Source organism: Xiphophorus couchianus, chromosome 21 (assembly GCF_001444195.1).
Source record: "Xiphophorus couchianus chromosome 21, X_couchianus-1.0, whole genome shotgun sequence".
NCBI lineage: Eukaryota > Metazoa > Chordata > Actinopteri > Cyprinodontiformes > Poeciliidae > Xiphophorus > Xiphophorus couchianus.
In genome coordinates, this window is record NC_040248.1 from 12,991,054 (window position 1) to 13,008,515 (window position 17,462).

The 17,462-nt window shown below is 39.5% G+C and overlaps 2 protein-coding genes across 3 annotated transcripts in view; one reads left to right on the top strand and one right to left on the bottom strand.

Moving 5' to 3' along the window:
• Positions 1–8,974, bottom strand: part of jph1a (junctophilin 1a) — a 41,357-nt gene extending 32,383 nt beyond the window's left edge. The window contains exons 1-4 of one of the 2 annotated variants that reach the window (XM_028005063.1): positions 8,851–8,974; positions 8,192–8,741; positions 4,306–5,074; positions 3,269–3,911 (exon numbers count right to left, since the gene is read on the bottom strand). In XM_028005063.1, the coding sequence (XP_027860864.1) occupies positions 3,908–3,911; positions 4,306–5,074; positions 8,192–8,570 (1,152 nt within the window). In that variant the 5' untranslated portion in view covers positions 8,571–8,741; positions 8,851–8,974 and the 3' untranslated portion in view covers positions 3,269–3,907. Of the gene's footprint in view, positions 1–3,268; positions 3,912–4,305; positions 5,075–8,191; positions 8,742–8,850 lie in introns of those variants that run through there. The other variant, XM_028005062.1, reaches the window with a different exon arrangement.
• A 1,001-nt stretch (positions 8,975–9,975) lies between these two features.
• gdap1 (ganglioside induced differentiation associated protein 1) lies at positions 9,976–15,434 on the top strand. Its single transcript, XM_028005064.1, has 6 exons — positions 9,976–10,513; positions 10,775–10,967; positions 11,691–11,864; positions 13,144–13,238; positions 14,035–14,149; positions 14,245–15,434. The coding sequence occupies exons 1-6, from the start codon at positions 10,355–10,357 to the stop codon at positions 14,595–14,597; spliced, it is 1,089 nt and encodes a 362-aa protein (XP_027860865.1). The 5' UTR covers positions 9,976–10,354; the 3' UTR covers positions 14,598–15,434.
• Positions 15,435–17,462: the final 2,028 nt, after the last annotated feature.

Consider the following 17,462-nt stretch of genomic DNA (forward strand, 5'->3'; position numbering starts at 1 on the left):
TTCTGTTAGTGCAACATTTGAACTTCCCATTCGAGAAATTGTATACTGGTGAGCAATTTTACATGGTTTACCTATTGCTTAAGATCCTTAAGAGTAAGGTGCGTATGTTAAAAATAATAAAAAATATTTTAGAAATAATTTATTTTATTTAAAAAAACTATTCACATACATTTTCAATGCACCATTTTATTATAGTTTGATAACCTTTTATTACAATCCTTTTCCAAACCACAAAACTAATTCAAATCTTTGATTAGTGAATGATGTGATTGTGAAATCTGATAGCGGTGACAGCAAAAAACCCTTCTAGTGTGATTAGTCAGGGGCTGCAAATTCTAAATCATCTCACAAAGGACTTTAAAATCTCTCAGTTAAGAAACAACCCAATTTGGGTTTATTTTGCAAAGTCCAAATATGGATCAATTCAGGATTAGGTTGATTTCACTCAATAGACTTGACCCTGAATGCCCAGTTAGGTTTTCACTCCAATAAAATAGGTTATAGTAACTAATGGCAATCACAGAGTGAACTGAAAAGAATAATTTGATGTGTTCTGCAACTCTAATCTCAAGAAATCAATACAACACCTCTTGATATTAGTCAAATCACTGTTTAATACAAAATATTGATTTTTTTGTTGATTTTAAATATCATGGCTTACAGAAAAAGAAAATGTGGAATTCAGTATTTTAGACAATAAGAACAGAAGACAAAAAAAGAGAATTTACAATACAGAAATTTCAGCCCACTGAAAAGTATTTTATGTACTGAACTAAATACCTTGTTGGGGCTTATTTAGCATGAATCACTACAACGATGTGGCAAGGAGACTTTCATCCCATGGCTTGGTTCAGGCCAGGTTGCTTAAATAGCAGCCATCTTTAGCTCGTCTAATTTGTTTTGTGAATTATTTCTCCTCCCAAGATATTTGCTTCTGCACATTTTCCCTCCCCCATTTTTATCTTCTACTCACCTTGCCATTACTATACTTGAACACAGCACATCGCTTCTTTAGGAACTAACTTCTCTTTCTTAAGGGCTCTATGCTGGAAAACTGTTGAGTCAATTGTGCTCTCTTTGTGCGTTGGTCATAAAATGACCATAAAACATTAAAAGTGTTTTTTTCTAAAAAAAAAAATAATTTGAAGTTTTCACTAATTGTAAGCTATTGACATTAGCTAGATACATTTCTTTTTGTGTAAAAAATCTTATTAAAATGTTGATGTCATTCTGATTGATTGACATGCACCTGGGTAGTCATTTAAACATCTGGTCTTCGTACACATTCAGAGGAGATTTATATAGGAAGCTGAGATAACAAAGGCGATCACACAGTACCATGCACACTCTGTGTGTACATACAGCAAAACTGCTGAGTTACCAAGATACCTAAACTGCTGAGCTGTAACAAAAAACGATTCATGGGAGAAGCTTCATGAGTCTGTGAACCTTTCAGCCGCCTGGTCACTTATCTCGGTTCCCAGGCCTCATTTAACCAAGCCACACAAACACACGCCCACACACGCACTCGCCGCGGACTTAGTGAAAGTGTCCATTTTGCAAAGATAGGTGGGCACAATAACTGTGAATGAGAGACAGAGAACTTCACTCCACTGCATCACACTGGCTCTCTATTGATTAGCTCATCCCAAGCATGAGGTCATCAGCTCCATCCCAGAGGCGGATGGGATAGCTCCTCTCTACTGTAAAACCACAGGGGAGTGTTACTCTCCATGCCCCTTGTCTCCCCCTCATGATCCTCCATCACTTCAGCCCTCCTCTTCAGAAACCATCAGCTCAGCAAACATGCAGCTTCCCCAGTCGTGCTCTATTAGAACCCGTACGATTTAATCCATTTTACTCTGTGACATCTACCTCAGCTTGCATGCTTCCCTCTGCGTCCTCTGGGAATGCTGCACAATCAAAGACAGAGAGTCATGTGACTAGGACCAGATCAATACGAGTGCATCTTTCACAGTGCACTGTACTGTACAACCAGACTTACATAACGTGCTTACAACTCGCCGTTCTGTGGAGTTCAGAACACAAATGTGCTCTTAAAAAATATCTTGAAAGGAGGCAGATAGTTTGGAAACTTCAGTGCATGATGCAGACTGTAATTTGATCACTCAGTTCAGCAGAGGGAACCTTGCTGTCTGATATAAACGCTTTGTACAAACTGAATCCTTTTCCTGTCGATTCCCTGTGTAAACAACCAAAGAGGAGATCAGATGTCTCTTGCTTTAAAAGCATCCGCCATTTTTCTCTATTCCCAGTATGATTATTTCAAGCCCAGTGGCCTTCACTGACATGCATGAAGTCTCACCATAATGCAGGTTCTTTCGTTGACAAAATAGGAATGAAGACATTTTGCATTAAACATGTCCAGTCAGTCTTGTGTTTTTTTTACATGTTTGAACTCAAATAAGCATATTCTTCTTAGAATAACAATTATATACTATCATAAATACCTTGTATTCAAAGTCTCTGCTACTATTGTGCAGTTTTGTCTTTTAAAACTGTTACTTAAAGCCAATCTTAAATGTTTTGCAGAAAACCTGTGAACCATATGCCTGACTGAAACAGCTTTGCTTTCCCAATAACTGTCAGTGAAATCCTAGGTAGAATCTTCAGCAAACTTCTGCCTAACAAGTTGATGTGTGTGCTTCTTTAAATTCCTATGTTGTCAAAACTAAATGCATCAAAGTGCCATGTCTGCTTTCTTTACTGACGTGACTAGCTTTGCTCAAAGATTACAAACTCCTAAAGGCAGAATAAACATATCTAGAGTACTCTAACAAGGCTCTTAGTGATTCATAACAAAACAAGGCTCTTATTGTTTTTGAAAAAACTATTTGAACTATGACAGAAAAACAAAAAATTTGGGTTCAATGAGACGCTTACATTCTCCTTCGCCTTCTTAATTTGAGGGTTTCAATTATTTGAATTTGAACTCTTCTTTTACCCGGGGTTTTAAAAAATGCTTAAAAGAATAAGAATTACAACTGATTTTTTCTTATCCGTACAGAGTTAGAATATAAAGACCAAGTAAACAAGTACTTGGCCCTTGGCATCCAGGAAACCAACCAATGAAAATAAACCAAATCTGGTAAGAAGAGTGGCCAATCATGCAAGGACCTTAGTGATGGCTTCCGTTTGCTAAGGCACATTTATCTACATATTAGTGGGACATAATTGTGCATGTACTCACAATACTGATTTTTGTGTAGACCAAAAAAGGTTTGCTTATTCCACCCTAAAAACGAAATAATAAAACAATAAAAGCTGCACATTTATATTACATACATGAAGATGATGACAGGACATCAGCATATCCAAAATTGTTCAGCTCTTTCATGAAGCAGCCTACTTAAGTCACATGGCACAAACATTTGCAGACATAGACAATAAGCCAAATATATGTAAGAACTTTACCTGTAAGGGAACAGCTCAATTCCTTTTTTTAAGTTTTAAAGGGAGATACAATATGTTCACAGATAAAATGTTGAAATATTTTAAGCAGTCCAAGAAAGATCTAAGTCTTGTTAGCTTCACACATGTTGCTACGGTTGTCGTGAGGATGAACAACAAATGATCAGTTATTGTGCTGTGATTTAACCATGTGTTTAAACTACACTCACACATCTGAGCTTCTGAATTTCATAAATTGTCGTTGATATGTTTATGCATGCAAATTTATGTGCCCCCCTTCGGAGAGCAGGAACAAAATCAGCCATGCCTGATTGCATAAAACCCTTTTCCCAGCTTGTACTCGCTCCCTAAGTCATCACTCATACAATTCCCTGATGCAATGAAAGCAGAGGATGTCAAAGAAATCCTGTGAGCCCCAGCGTGGTGGTGGAGATCGGTGGTAGGGGGGACTCTGGATGAAAAGGTCACATCACATTCACCTGTTAAAGAGCAGATGCCACATCAGAGCAATACTTGGCGTGGGCACAGCTATGGGTCATACAGCTCACACACGTGAACTCTCTGACACACAAATCATGCATACAATGCAAACAAAGACGCCAGACCTCTTCCCCTGGGAATGAAAAACTTGTGCAGAGAATAGAAGCAGAACCTTTTTCCAGGGACTATTGCCCTGGCAACACAAAATCCTTGATTTTTATACCTGTTGTATAAAGGTTGGACAACAGGTCACTAGACAACTCAGAGCCTTCAATTTATAAATACCCGACTCAGGGTGTTCTCCTGTATTTGTTGTCTGTTTAAACAGTGCACACATACATGCATATACAGGAGGATGAATGAAAACACACATACACATAAACATCACAGTACCTGGAAGCGGCTATTTCCACCTTACTCCTCGCAATGGCTGCAGCCCGCTGTGCCCCCTCCACAGCGCGATCTACCTTCTCTTTGGTTTTGGGATTCTTAAGAGGAATCAACTGCTTTCTTATTCCACGCACCAGCACATTATTTTTGTACTTCCCTTCTTCTTTGGTGCTGTCTGGGAAAACAGTGCACCCATAGCCATGACGCTTGTTGTTAAGCCACTCTCCTTCATATTTCATCCCGTTGGATCTCTCCGAAACACCAAATCCATTACGCTTGTCATTCTTCCACTCCCCCATGTAGGTCTCAGTTGTGGTCGCATCCACGTGGTCCTCCAGAGGTAGGTCCTCGTCTGGCAGCTCGCCATCACCGATTGATATGGTGGAGTTGGCATCGCTGGAACTGATTCGGCTCATGGTGGCATCGCTCCTTGCGGAGCTGCGTTTGCTGGAGATAGAGGTCCGAGAGTCAGACTTGCGCAACTGCCTAAGGCTGCCGAAAAGCGAACCTCGGCGGAACAGGCCCTTCTTCTTGCCGGTGACGACCTCGCTGTCTGAGTGGAAGTTGAGGACGAAACCACCGCGAGTGCCCGTCGGCGTGTCCACAGGGGAGGAGAGGTCATGGAGGACTGCACCGTTGCTCTGCTCAGAGCGCAGAGAGGCCATGGACGTACGAAGCGGGGAACGGATGACGGTGGCCATGCCATAGGGAACACTCTGACGGACGCCATAACCATGACGCATCCCACCCATCCATTGGCCTTGATAGGTTCCTGGGAAACATGTAGACATAAATCAGTCAGTTGCTGTGGTTCCCTAAGGTTTTACTATTCATTCTTCAACAAAATCCATTTCCGCTTATAAGCTCTAGATATTTCACTTATGTCACGTCTACTATGTGAAAATGGTTGGAAATAAGAACGATACGTTGGCATTTTACAGAAATCGAATTTTTGGTGGTCAAGATTGGGAACTGTTTGAGAAAACTAATGTAATTTATTTAAACATGTGTTGGCATAGTGAGGAAGGAAATTTAATAGTGGTAATTGGACAAACAAAATCTGCTCCTCTACTTCTAAGAATCTCTTTGCGCTACCCGTCAGTTCAGGATAAGACTTGGAGTACGTTCTGAAGGCGAGAATGTAAGGCATTCTGGCAGAAATTAATGGACTTCACAAAGGTGCTGAAATGAATACACTTACTCATACAGTAATTTAAAGGATCTTGCTTTGGGGTCCAACCTACATACAGTATATAGCTAATGAAATGTTTTCTCTTTTTTAGATCAGTGATGGTAAACACAGCTAACTGAATCAAAGGCTTAATTGAAGACCATCATATTCTGTGAATCACTTGGTATAAACAAGAATCACTTGGGTAGGATTATGTTTTCAGGCAGCGACTAACTCTCCTCACTGACGATACGCAAATTCACTTCTGCTTGCCTGTGACGACAGGGAATTGCTATGAGTCACATAATAAGAGGAATACTTTATTATTCCTATTCAGCGCTGCTGAGCATGTGCAGGTCTTCTGTAGCTTCTTCAAAGCATCACATTACAATCCTGATCCTAATTAATACGCTGCGCCAATCTCATTTCGCAACACAATGAAATAAGCTGCTATGGTCACATATTAACAAAAAAGGGGGGAAGAAAAGCTACACTGGCCTGAGCGGGAATTTAGATGGATAAACAGTGTGATTAACAGGCTGGCTCTGCACTGCAGTCCAATTTGGTAACCCTGCAGATCAAGTTATCAGGATGCAACAGGGTCAGACAGCCAGATGTTGAGTAGATCCTCTAGGATCAGCTGATTTACCGAGCCCAGCAATCTGCAACAATCATATGTAAAGCATTTATTCTGCACCATGAGGCCTTACTTAAGAGTAGATAACAAATCCTCCAGTGTCTTGGATGTCTCACAGCGAGAAAAAAATGATAAGTAACAATACTAAGAAGACGCTGTATTTAGTAAGAAAATGACAGTCGTCTAGTGTATGAGAGGTATTTACTCATGGATTATACACTAAACATTATATATGTTGTCAAACCTGATGGTATATGTACATGAATTATTTTTTGTCTTAACCACAGGTGTGCTGCTTGTAAATGATTCTCATTGTCTCACAGTATAAAAATCTTGAAGAAAATAAAATATAATAATTATATAATTTAATTATGATTTAATTAGTTTCATTTACAGTACAGACCAAAGGTTTGGACACACCTTTTAATTCAATGAGTTTCCTTTATTTTCATGACTATTGACATTGTAGATTCACACTGAAGGCATCAAAACTATGAATAACACATGTGGAAATATGCACTAAACAAAAAAGTGTAAAACAACTGAAAATACCCCTTATATTCTAGTTTCTTCAAAGTAGCAACCTTTTGCTGTGATTACTGCTTTGCACAAACTCTGCATTTTCTTGATGAGCTTCAAGAGGTCGTCACCTGAAATGGTTTTCACTTCATAGGTGTGCCCTGTCAGGTTAATAAGTGGGATTTCTTGCCTTATAAATAGTCATGAAAATAAAGAAAACCCATTGAATTAGAAGGTGTGTCCAAACTTTTGGTCTGTACTGTACATACAAAAACGTAAAGTAACATATTCCTATGGTACTTTGGCATTACATTAAGAAAACTGTAACATATTTTACTTTTCATAACCTTGGTGTATGTCGAAAGCAGCAACTTGTCCATGCCTAGGATGCTAGTTTTAGCTTGCCTTCATGTGTGCAGTGCAACTCGGTTGTTTTTTGTAGAGAGGTGAAGTTTAAACCCCACTCAACAGAGTTCAAAACATGGTGTGTTTAATTTTACAAATTACTCAATATGCATGAGTTTAATTTTGTATGGGCTTTACACCATCCTTCTCCAATGCACTTGTTTCACATAATAAATTAATATATTCTTTTAGATTTGTAATCTGGATTTATGACCTCTAGGGGGCATCTTGTTAGTTTGGGCGATCTTCAACAGCTGGTTAGTTTTCTTATACCTTGGGCTTGCTCAGCTCTCAAATCTGTAATAATTACTGTGGATTTGGCTGGAAGTCAGCCCTCAAACTGAATTAAGCTTAGGCCCAAACAGACCCCATAAGACAAGGGTGTTCCCAAAACCCCAACCAACGTTCCCATATGGGGCCTATACTGGAAGGAAATTGACTTATAAATGGGCCTCAAGCAGAATTAACTGTGGATCATTTATGACCTACAGTTGATTTCTTAAACAGATTTCATATAGGTCAACTGAACAGGTAAAAAGTGGCACCCACAGAGATTATATTACATATATTGGCTAAATCAGCTGATTTTCTAAGTATATTTTAGAGATCTACAAAAGGTTCAAAATGCTTTCTCATAGAAGAAACCCATTCTGAGTCCCTGAAAATTATACCAGTTCAGCCTAAGCAAAGTCAATATGGGGCCCCATAAGTACATGCTGGCTGGGGATATGGTTCCACATAGAATATTCAATAAGAGAATAACAGGGAGACCATTTATATTCAGACTATGCTTTAAGTGGGCTGATTTGCTTTGACGTCCAATCTCCCTCTTCATCAGGCATGGTGCCACTGAAGAGGAGTCTCACTCCTCCCACTGCCTGCGAGGAGCAACCGGTAGTTGCCAAATGAGATGCACTTCTATTTTTTTTTTAAAGGAGGCCGCAAAAGACATGAGTTTAAAAACAGTTTTGGGGGCATAGGAGCGGATTTTGCTCTTGGCCGCAGAGTGAAGCGCGCAATCTCAGCTCACATCCGATGAAGATTTAAACAAACATGTCGCCTATTACAACTTCTCTTGGTTTGAGTCTGAGCAACCTACACACAAGCTGCATAACACATGATGTGTTAAAGCCACAAGGACGCTTGTGGGTTCTTACCGCCATCGCCGTACGTTTCGACCCCATATCCATCCTGCAGCCCGTTACTCCAGGTCCCCTCGTATCTGGCAGGTGTGTTGTGGCTTTGCCGGACCCCGTAGCGACCCTTAAAGCCGTGACTCCACTCTCCTCGATAGATCCACCTGCCTTTATTCTCCACGCCGAGCCCGTGCCGCTTCCCCTGGGACCAGTAGCCCTTGTAGGTATTCCCGCTTGGCCAGGTGTACACCCCTACGATCTCGAAGCCGTGCGACCAGGACCCGGCGTATTCGCCCTGGCCCTTGGGTCCGGTGCAGATGCCGTGCCCGTGGGCTTTGCCATCCTCCCACCCCCCGCAGTAAGTACCACCGTCGTCGAAGTCAAACCTTCCGCCCGTCATTCAGATAAAAGGCTGGGGAGGGAAAAACGCAGATCGCGCTGCTGTTGCTGCTGCTGCTGCTGCTGCTGCTACTGCAGACTCGGGCGTCTCCAGGACCGAAGTGGGCTGTTCCAGAACTGGCGCTGTGATGGAAAAGGACGATGGCAAGCAGGATGATGATAATGATGATGACTAGAGAGGAGCGATAAATCAGAGGATGAGAAAACCCAGACACCGATATGTAATACAAATGGCATGCGTAATGGCAAGAGTAAAGGTATGAATGGTGGGAGTCATTTACCGGAGGCGCACACCCGGATTCTCCGCTGTGTGTTGCTCGTCTCCCCCCTCTCGCCCACTGATCACAGAGGGAGAGAGAGAGGTATGGAGACCCTGCTGAAGAAAAAGGCACCGGGCCAATCGCGACGTCACGCCACAGAGGACCTCCCACTCTCATCTCTGCCTGTCGCGCTACCACCCCTCGCTGAAGAGCCTTGACGCCTCAGCCCTACCAAAATAAGGCACCTCTATATTTGTGTCACATTTGAAAGACGCGCCTTGCAGGCCACAGGTGTAAATGTCGACAGTAGCTGCACGCCCAACAAACGCGTTTAACCGTAATTATCAATGATGAGATTATAGCTTTATTTCTTTTTTTTTTTTTTTGGACTAGTACAAAAATATACAATAGGAGTGTATCATTGTGATGACAGCACTAAGCAGAGCGCATTCTTAAAAAAAAGGCTTGATGGTATTAAATCTATTACAATTTCAACGGGACTCAAAAATAAAATGAAAGGAAATCATACTGGCAACTTTAATTAGGTGGATCCATCAACTTAATTATTTAGTATTTTGTAGGCCTGATAAAGCCCAAGAGATGGCTGCCATAGAGAAGAAAAGGAATATGGCGCCCTCTGCTGTAAAATGATTGTTATTGGATATAAATTATTAAAAACTATTTAAAACAATATCTTTGGGAAGAAACACAAAATACAGATCGCACTGTTCAGATTTTTATTGTTTTAAAAAATAATAAATCACTGCTTAATGCAAATTTTCTTCTGCCCAGTTTGTTAAATAAATCCCCCATAAAATACATGCAATGTTGTGGATTCAATTTGATTTGAGCGTGACGCTTGTTGCAAACAATCTTTGTCATATTGCTCAAGCAGAAACATGACCGAGTGAGCGCCGTGGGGAGCAAACTATCTCTGAGGCATTTTTCTCCGGTAACCTAATCAACAAGAAACATCTCATGAACATTGAATGTGCTTTGTACCTAGGAAAACTTTCGACTTTGTAAGTGTTTATTTTTCTTTCTGTTATATTTCCATTACAGAAACATTTTGAGGGTAGCATTAAGATGTGTGTATTAGTTTGTGATGCATTTTCCCCTTTTGTTGTATGTCAATTACAGAACAACAACAACAAGAAATCAGTTAAGAAAAGCAAGCCTCGTCTGGAGACGTTTTTGGCTGTTCGTTGGCTGTCACTAGTGGACAAGATCGAAGAACAATAATGAATCAGATACTGTTAAAATTTGTAATATGGCTGAAATTTGAGTTTTGCAATGTAAAATTGCATTCTGTTCACTAATAAATACAAAAAAAAAGGTTAAAGAGTACCCTTGATCTCAATGACTTGAGCTGGTGCTTACTTACTTACTGGAGTAAAATTAAAGTAAAACAAAATGTGTTCTTTTTATTCCAAGTTCCACGCCTGGCCAGCAGGGGGTGTAACAACGTGAACCTTGACGTGGCGCATACTTATCCTCTTGTCCCCTCGTAAGACTAACAGATAAAATGGCGTCGGAAAACGGCTCTGAAACCCAAGATGAGAAAGCAGCTCTTATACAGGCCAGCTCAGAAGAGGAGACGCAACAACAGGGTGGCACAGAGTTGCGTAACAATGACTCAAAACTAACGCTGTATCACTGGACCCAGTCCTTCAATTCTCAGAAGGTGAGTAGGTGTCATCAAGCTTCAGCACCAAATGTCAGTGGACAGCTCCCTGGTATAGATTTATTCACAGCTGCAGCAATGAAAACTGGAACAACGCGGGTCGAAATTATTTTTGAAATATTATTAAAAGGACAAAGTTATATTTTTGCGACATTTATTAATTAAAATCGTTGCATATTGGACTAAATTATTTCAGGTGTATGAAAAGAGAAGAGCTCTGCTGACCCCAGATCTCTACTGACCCTTACATTTATCATTTAGGTGCGTCTGGCCATAGCAGAGAAAGGTTTGCGCTGTGAGGAGTATGATGTGAGCCTTCCTCTCAGTGAACACAACGAGCCGTGGTTTATGCGTCTGAACCCCGCGGGCGAGGTGCCGGTTCTGGTCCACAACGATAAAGTCATCTGTGATCCAACACAAATCATAGATTATCTGGAGGATAACTTTAGCTATGGTAAGACTACATTACTTTGCAAAAACATAAAAAATAAAATAATAATAATAATAATAATCATACCGCTTAAACTTTTTAACAATTGGCCTCATTAATAAGATTAAATTATGGCCAGGTTTACTAATTTAGTAGTTTTCTGATAAGTTTGAAAAAGAGAGCAGCAAGGCATCTGGTGTTATAATATTTGGCTTCTTTCAGTTCATTTGTCTACTTTTCACTTTTCTGTTCAGTTTTGTTCAAAACTGCATGTGTGGTTTTTTTTTTTTAAATTTGCTTTTAATGTGTGTCTTGGTTTGCATTCATCCACGTGCTCTTAAGATTCTGCACTGCAAATGAAAAAAATCAGGCAAGTATGAGATTACTTAAGTTGAAACTTGAAAATATTTAATCATTGAATCTTTTCAATATACCGTCGTCAATTGTCAGCATACCATCATTGCATTTGTAAACTGCCTTTTTTGCACACATGTCTTCTAAAGGCCTGTCTAAGAACATGTCAAATGTTTAAGTTCAGATTAGTAAGGCTGAATAAGTATGGATTATTTGGACCAGAATGGGCAGCTTTGAAATCGTAGGATGTACTTAATTTTCTTTCAGTATATTAACAATCACGAGAGTTTTTTGCTTCATGACTGAATATCTGTTGTGTTAACATGTCGGCTTTTCTTAAAGTCTGTTTTGATGTCCATATTTTTACTGTTTCTTTGGTCTGTGTGTCTCCAGAGGGAACGCCCAGGCTGGTTCCTGAGGAGAGCAGCAGGTACTATCTCAGAGTGCAGCACTACAGGGAGCTGCTAGACTCGTTGCCCATGGATGCATACACGCACGGCTGTATCCTTCATCCTGAGATCACTGCTGACTCCCACATCCCTGCATATGCCGCTGCATCGATACGAAGTAAGGCAACCTGAGATGCAGAGCAGTTTAAGGTTTAGACCCTATAGGTGCCATTTGTTATTCCTTACTTGGATATTACATTGGTTGCCCAAAACTCCTGCTGTTTATTTTAGTTATTTCTCTGTCTACATATATTGCATCCTGTATTGTACAATTCCTTTTAATTCTCTGTACAATTTACATTTTTTCAATCCTTATTAATTTAAAGGGTCAAGGGAAAAAGTTATTTGATAACATTTCAGAAAGACAGAGTAAAGCTGATATCTTTAAGTCAAAATTTAACATACAAAATTCATCATAAACATGAATGTTGTCCCTGTTTGTGGCTTTTAATGATTTATTTGTTTGTGTTCTTTCAGGGCTTGAAAGAAACATACAACAGAAAACATATGAACTTTGAAATCAAAGAGTGGATGCATAAGTCTGACTTTTCTGGGATGGATTTTTGTACAATGTACACATGGTCCGCTCTCCTCTAGAACCATGTAATAGGAATATCCATATCCTTGTTTAAATTTGACTGAAGGTTCCTTAGCACGTTACAGACTTATGGTGTTATTCTGACAGGATATGTGATCTATATTCTTGGGATAACTGGTAAAGTTAACTTTAACTGTTTACTTTCCTGGATTAAAGGTGTTTGAGATTATTGTCCTATTAAAACACTCACCCAGATAAAATGTTAAACCTTGTAGATGTTGATTTGAGGATAGGTTAAAACACTGAGATAGTGCTCAATCACCTCTCCCTCCACTTTGTGCAATGCCTCTGTGCCAATGGCAGCAAAACAAACCCAAAACATGACGCTTCCAAGATGATGAACCACCTTATATCTGTCCTAATATTAGAATATATTTTCGATATTCTTTCACTTTTTCCCCACATTTCTGTAAAGATACTAGACAGGGAGATTTTTGGATGTTTAAAGGGAAACGTGTGAAATGTAGCCTTAGATAAGGTCCTCCAATACAAACCGATTCATGTAAATGTATTACATAAATGAATGCTGGCATGTGCTCACTGACAGTCAGCACAATATTCTTTAATCAGAAAGCTTTACCTTGCCTCCTCCAAACATGCTAATTTTTACTGCAGTCAGATTGCTCTATATTTGCTAGTATTTTTTAATTACTTGTAAAAAGGAACATTTCAAAGGCACCATTAAGGGCTCGTTGTGCGTGAATACTAGAGCCTTCCATCAGCATAATCTTTTCATAAAAATAACTGATTGCACACTGAAGTACACCTTATGATGCTCGTGGCTGTTTGTTGTTGGCAGCACAGATTGGAAACACGCAGACGGAGCTGGCAAAACTGGCTGAGCAGAACCCGGAGCTTAAAGATGCTTACGTAGCAAAACAGAGGCGTTTGAAGGTAAGTTGGGATAACAATATTAGCAAAGAGCCAAATGTGCAAAAATGGAATTTAGAACCAGACATCTTGACTAATCACTTTTTCTATTCTACTTCTTTTCGACTATGTCTGAACTCGGTCATAACTTAAACTAAAAAAAATTGAGGTTCTATGATTAGCTGGGGAGATTTTTTCTGATCTACACTTAAGTTTTGATTGAGTGTAGATTCAAAACATTTAGTTATTGATTTTGATGTGCCAGATGTGAATAAGTCTAAAAAAAATCATTCTTAGCTTACATTAATGTTTGGAAACTATTTCATCTTTGGTTGGCCTTAAAATTAATAATATGAACTAAAACATCTCAATGTGAGAGCATTACTGGAGAATTTGTGAGTCAGACTGATTATTTCAAGCCTAATTTCTTTCAGTGTGTGTTGATATGCAATATAGAATAAAGGTACATAGTTTCCATAATCATTTCTAATCAAATGTCTCTGTAAGGTTAGGTAAAGTAAGGTAAGGTAATTTTACCTAAATAGCATATTTTCAGCAACAAGGCAATTCAAAGTTCTTTACATGAACTAAAAAGAAATATAAACAAAATAACAAACCAAAGGAAAGAACAAAAGTAGAGAAATAATCTAATTAAGTTGATCCAAAGTAAATAAACCAAATACTCATGTTCAGGGTTGCTACATAACTATAAGTAAGTATCCTCTGGTCTAATTCCTTGTCTGGGTTGGAAGGACAGGAGTCTAAAAGGTAGTTGCTCAAGTAGTTTTTCTGGATTCTAAGTTTCTTCTAATCCCTGTAGTCTAAGTTGTTTGACCATGACAACATGAAGTATCTTAAGAAGCTCCTGGATGAACTGGAAAGTGTGATGGACCAGGTGGAGACAGAATTGCAGAGGAGAGCAGAGGAAACACCTGGTATGTCAGAAAACAACCGCTGTAAGCAACATTTAGCATCGACATTTTTTTTTTATTTCTCTTTTTAAATGCGTCTTTCATCTTCCATCTTCCAGAGGAAGGCAAACCATCGTGGCTGTGTGGAGACTTTTTCAGCATTGCCGACGTCTCTCTGGCGGTCACCTTGCACCGCTTGAAGTTCCTCGGTCTCTCCCGACGCTACTGGGGCAACGGCAGCCGGGTCAACGTGGAAACATACTACGAGCGTGTTGTGGAGCGGCCGGCCTTCAGGAGGGTGCTGGGCCACGTCAACAACATCTTGATCTCTGCTGTCCTTCCTGCGGCGTTCCGAGTCGCCAGAAAGAACGCTCCTGTTATAGTAGGCACAACTCTGCTGGTCGGGGTTCTTGGGGGAGCTACATATCTCGCCTTTCTCTACATGAAGAAGAGGCTCAGTCTCTTTAGTTGAAAGTTGGATTAAACTGATTTAAACCATTATTGATCATATTACACAGATCTGCTATATGTAACTCAACTATTCAGCACTATTTTCTCTGTTGCCTGTTTTGTCCCACTTTTATCCATCCTTAATTACTGCTGATTTAAGGTATGTACTTGTGATCTGATGTTTGCTAGTTTCAGTTACATGTAACAGAACATTTACCATTTAAGCAAAAAATATTATATTAAATATGCCAGCATTTTGTTATATGGAAGGATCATCACTTCTTGGTTTCATAGGTTCTACAGATCTTCCTCTGAAATGTCTTTGAAGTCGCCACGGCTGCACATGAATGCTACATTTATGCCTGGCAACCCTTAAAGTAGAACAGTGTATATATGTAATATTAAATACAATATGATAAAATACAAGTTGATATTGACTGGACAGCAATGAAAAACGTTTTACGAAAAGTGGAAATTCTATGTTTAAGTGTTAAAATTTTTTCCTCAAATGTAAAAACTCAAAGATGATCAATCTGATGTTTTATTTTAATTCTGTTATTTCAAAGATTTACATATGTCTATTCAAAGATGGGCTTGTTTGATTTATACTGAATTTTGCATGGTTGGAAATTTTAAATAGAAACTGTTCTGAAAGCCCATATTCTAGTTTTTGCACTTTATTTCGCAAAGACTTCTTGTTTTCTTTGCTGTATTTCAATTGTACAAACAGATGGCTTCATGCTTTCTGAAAGCTTTGTTGGTTTTTCAGTCTTGCATATGTGTTTAGGGCCTAACGTACATATGCAGGGTATTAATCTAATATACTGTACATGTCTTGACAAATAAACTTCCAAACAATATATGTATCTTAAATTATTACAATGGTTTCAAATATTCTCTTTTTGTTACATTACAATTATTACATGTTTTTTTTATTATTATGATTGACCCACACATAACTGTCTATAATTATTGTTCACTTAACTGTGTATAGAGGATTGGTTACAGGCGGTCTGGTGCCTGTTTCCAGTGGTCATTGGATGAGGTTCATGGTGATTAAGAGAGACCAATTAACCTCCTGAGGGAATCCATGTACAGGCATGAACATGTAAATTTCATGCAAAGGCTAGGATTTTAACCCAGGATCTTCTGACGTCAGTGCAACCCGCTGTTCCCCCAAGCACTCTTTTCAGTCTGTGAAGACAGGAATTATTTTGATTCAAACTAGAATACTGGAGATTAACTTGTGTGCATGACATGAGGAGAAAATAAAAATAAGGGAAATGTCACACCTTGAAATTTTGCATACATTACACACCTGTGCTGCTGATCTTTGCAGTTCTTCCACAGACACAGTGGGTGTCTTTGCTTTCCTTTCTTAATAGTTTCCTTGACCTTGAAGTTTGTGGTCATAAGGTGAAAAAATGTGAAGCACCATGAGTGAAAAACTCCGGCAAAGCCCTGTAGGTCAACATTTACAGTAATCTGTTTAACCCAGTCAGAGCCTTCCCCACACCTCAGCAAATTGACATTTAACATGTGCATGGCCTCCATTCAGATTCCGCCTCACGTGAGCTCAGCCTCACATAAGGACAGACGCAGGGACTTTTCAACAAAGTCTGCCGTTTTTGTTTTTCGGTGTCCAAGGAGCTGCTCTGTGGGGCTGTCAAAGGAAATTCCAGACACGTGTCGAAGCCACATGAGAGTTGAGATGTCAAGAAAAAAAACTCAAAAACTTAACATTAGCTCACACGAGCACATTAGCATTGGAATATCATGCTACTGTTTTTGAGTATCAACCAAAATGATGCCATTTTTGGTCTAGAGTTACGTAACAGAGGCCCTATTACAGGCCCCCTTATTTCTTTCTAAGCCAACAGTTTGAAAATCCATACTTTTGTCAGTGTGGTCAAAAACTAGCAATTGTATGTTTTATCCACTAGATGGCAGTGTTTCCTCATAGTCATCTGACAAAGGTGAGAAGCTAATGTTTGTTCTTTCAGGCAGGGGCAAAAGATGCTGCTTAACAATAATAAAACAAAAATCACTAAAGGATAACATTTTTTAACTGAAAGTAATATTTTGCCTAAGCGAGTCTGCAAAAGGACCTGTCACAAGAATCTCTAAATTGTTGCATCACAATTTTGTTACCTAGCAATCCCAAGCCAAGCCCAGCACCTCACCTGGCAACCCAAGTGGAGCTCCACCCACTTCATTCAAGACGTTAAGCTAACTCTGCATTGGCTGCTTGAAAATGAAAATATTTTGTTGTGGCCTTCAATGCAGAGCATGGGTCCATGCATTTTCTCACAGTCAGGTAGAACAGAGCTGCGTGGCTTAGTTTCATTTTTGCTTGCAATGTCCCTGTGAAAGTTATAGTTTGCACAAGTCACTTTGAAAACTACCAACAGCGTATGGCAGGATTTGCTAAAAGACTTTGACTGAAGTAAGGTTCTGGTCCTACCGTTCACTACAAATCTGCAGATGATTGTGATGCAAGTACAAAATGATGTCTTGTGTGTTTCATATTGTTGTTCAGTGTCAACATGAATTGTCATTTAGCACAAGCTAACTCTTAACACATTCTCTGAGTCAAAGATGTGTGGTTGTACCACTATGCATCTGCTTATTGCCATTTTCACTGAGGTGCTAATATAAACATTGAGCTGGGGGAGCTTGGCTAGCAGGAGCTTATTTGCATAATAGTGACATAGCCCTAAAACAGCACATTCCTAAATTAGCTGAATGCTATTTATCCATCCATTTTCAAACATGCCCATCCCTAGTGGGTTTGCAAGGGGTGCTGGTGCCTATCTCTATTCAGAAGTGGATTGCTTGTGTGCTTTGGCCCATTGTCCTATTGCATAACCCCAAGCATGCTTGTACT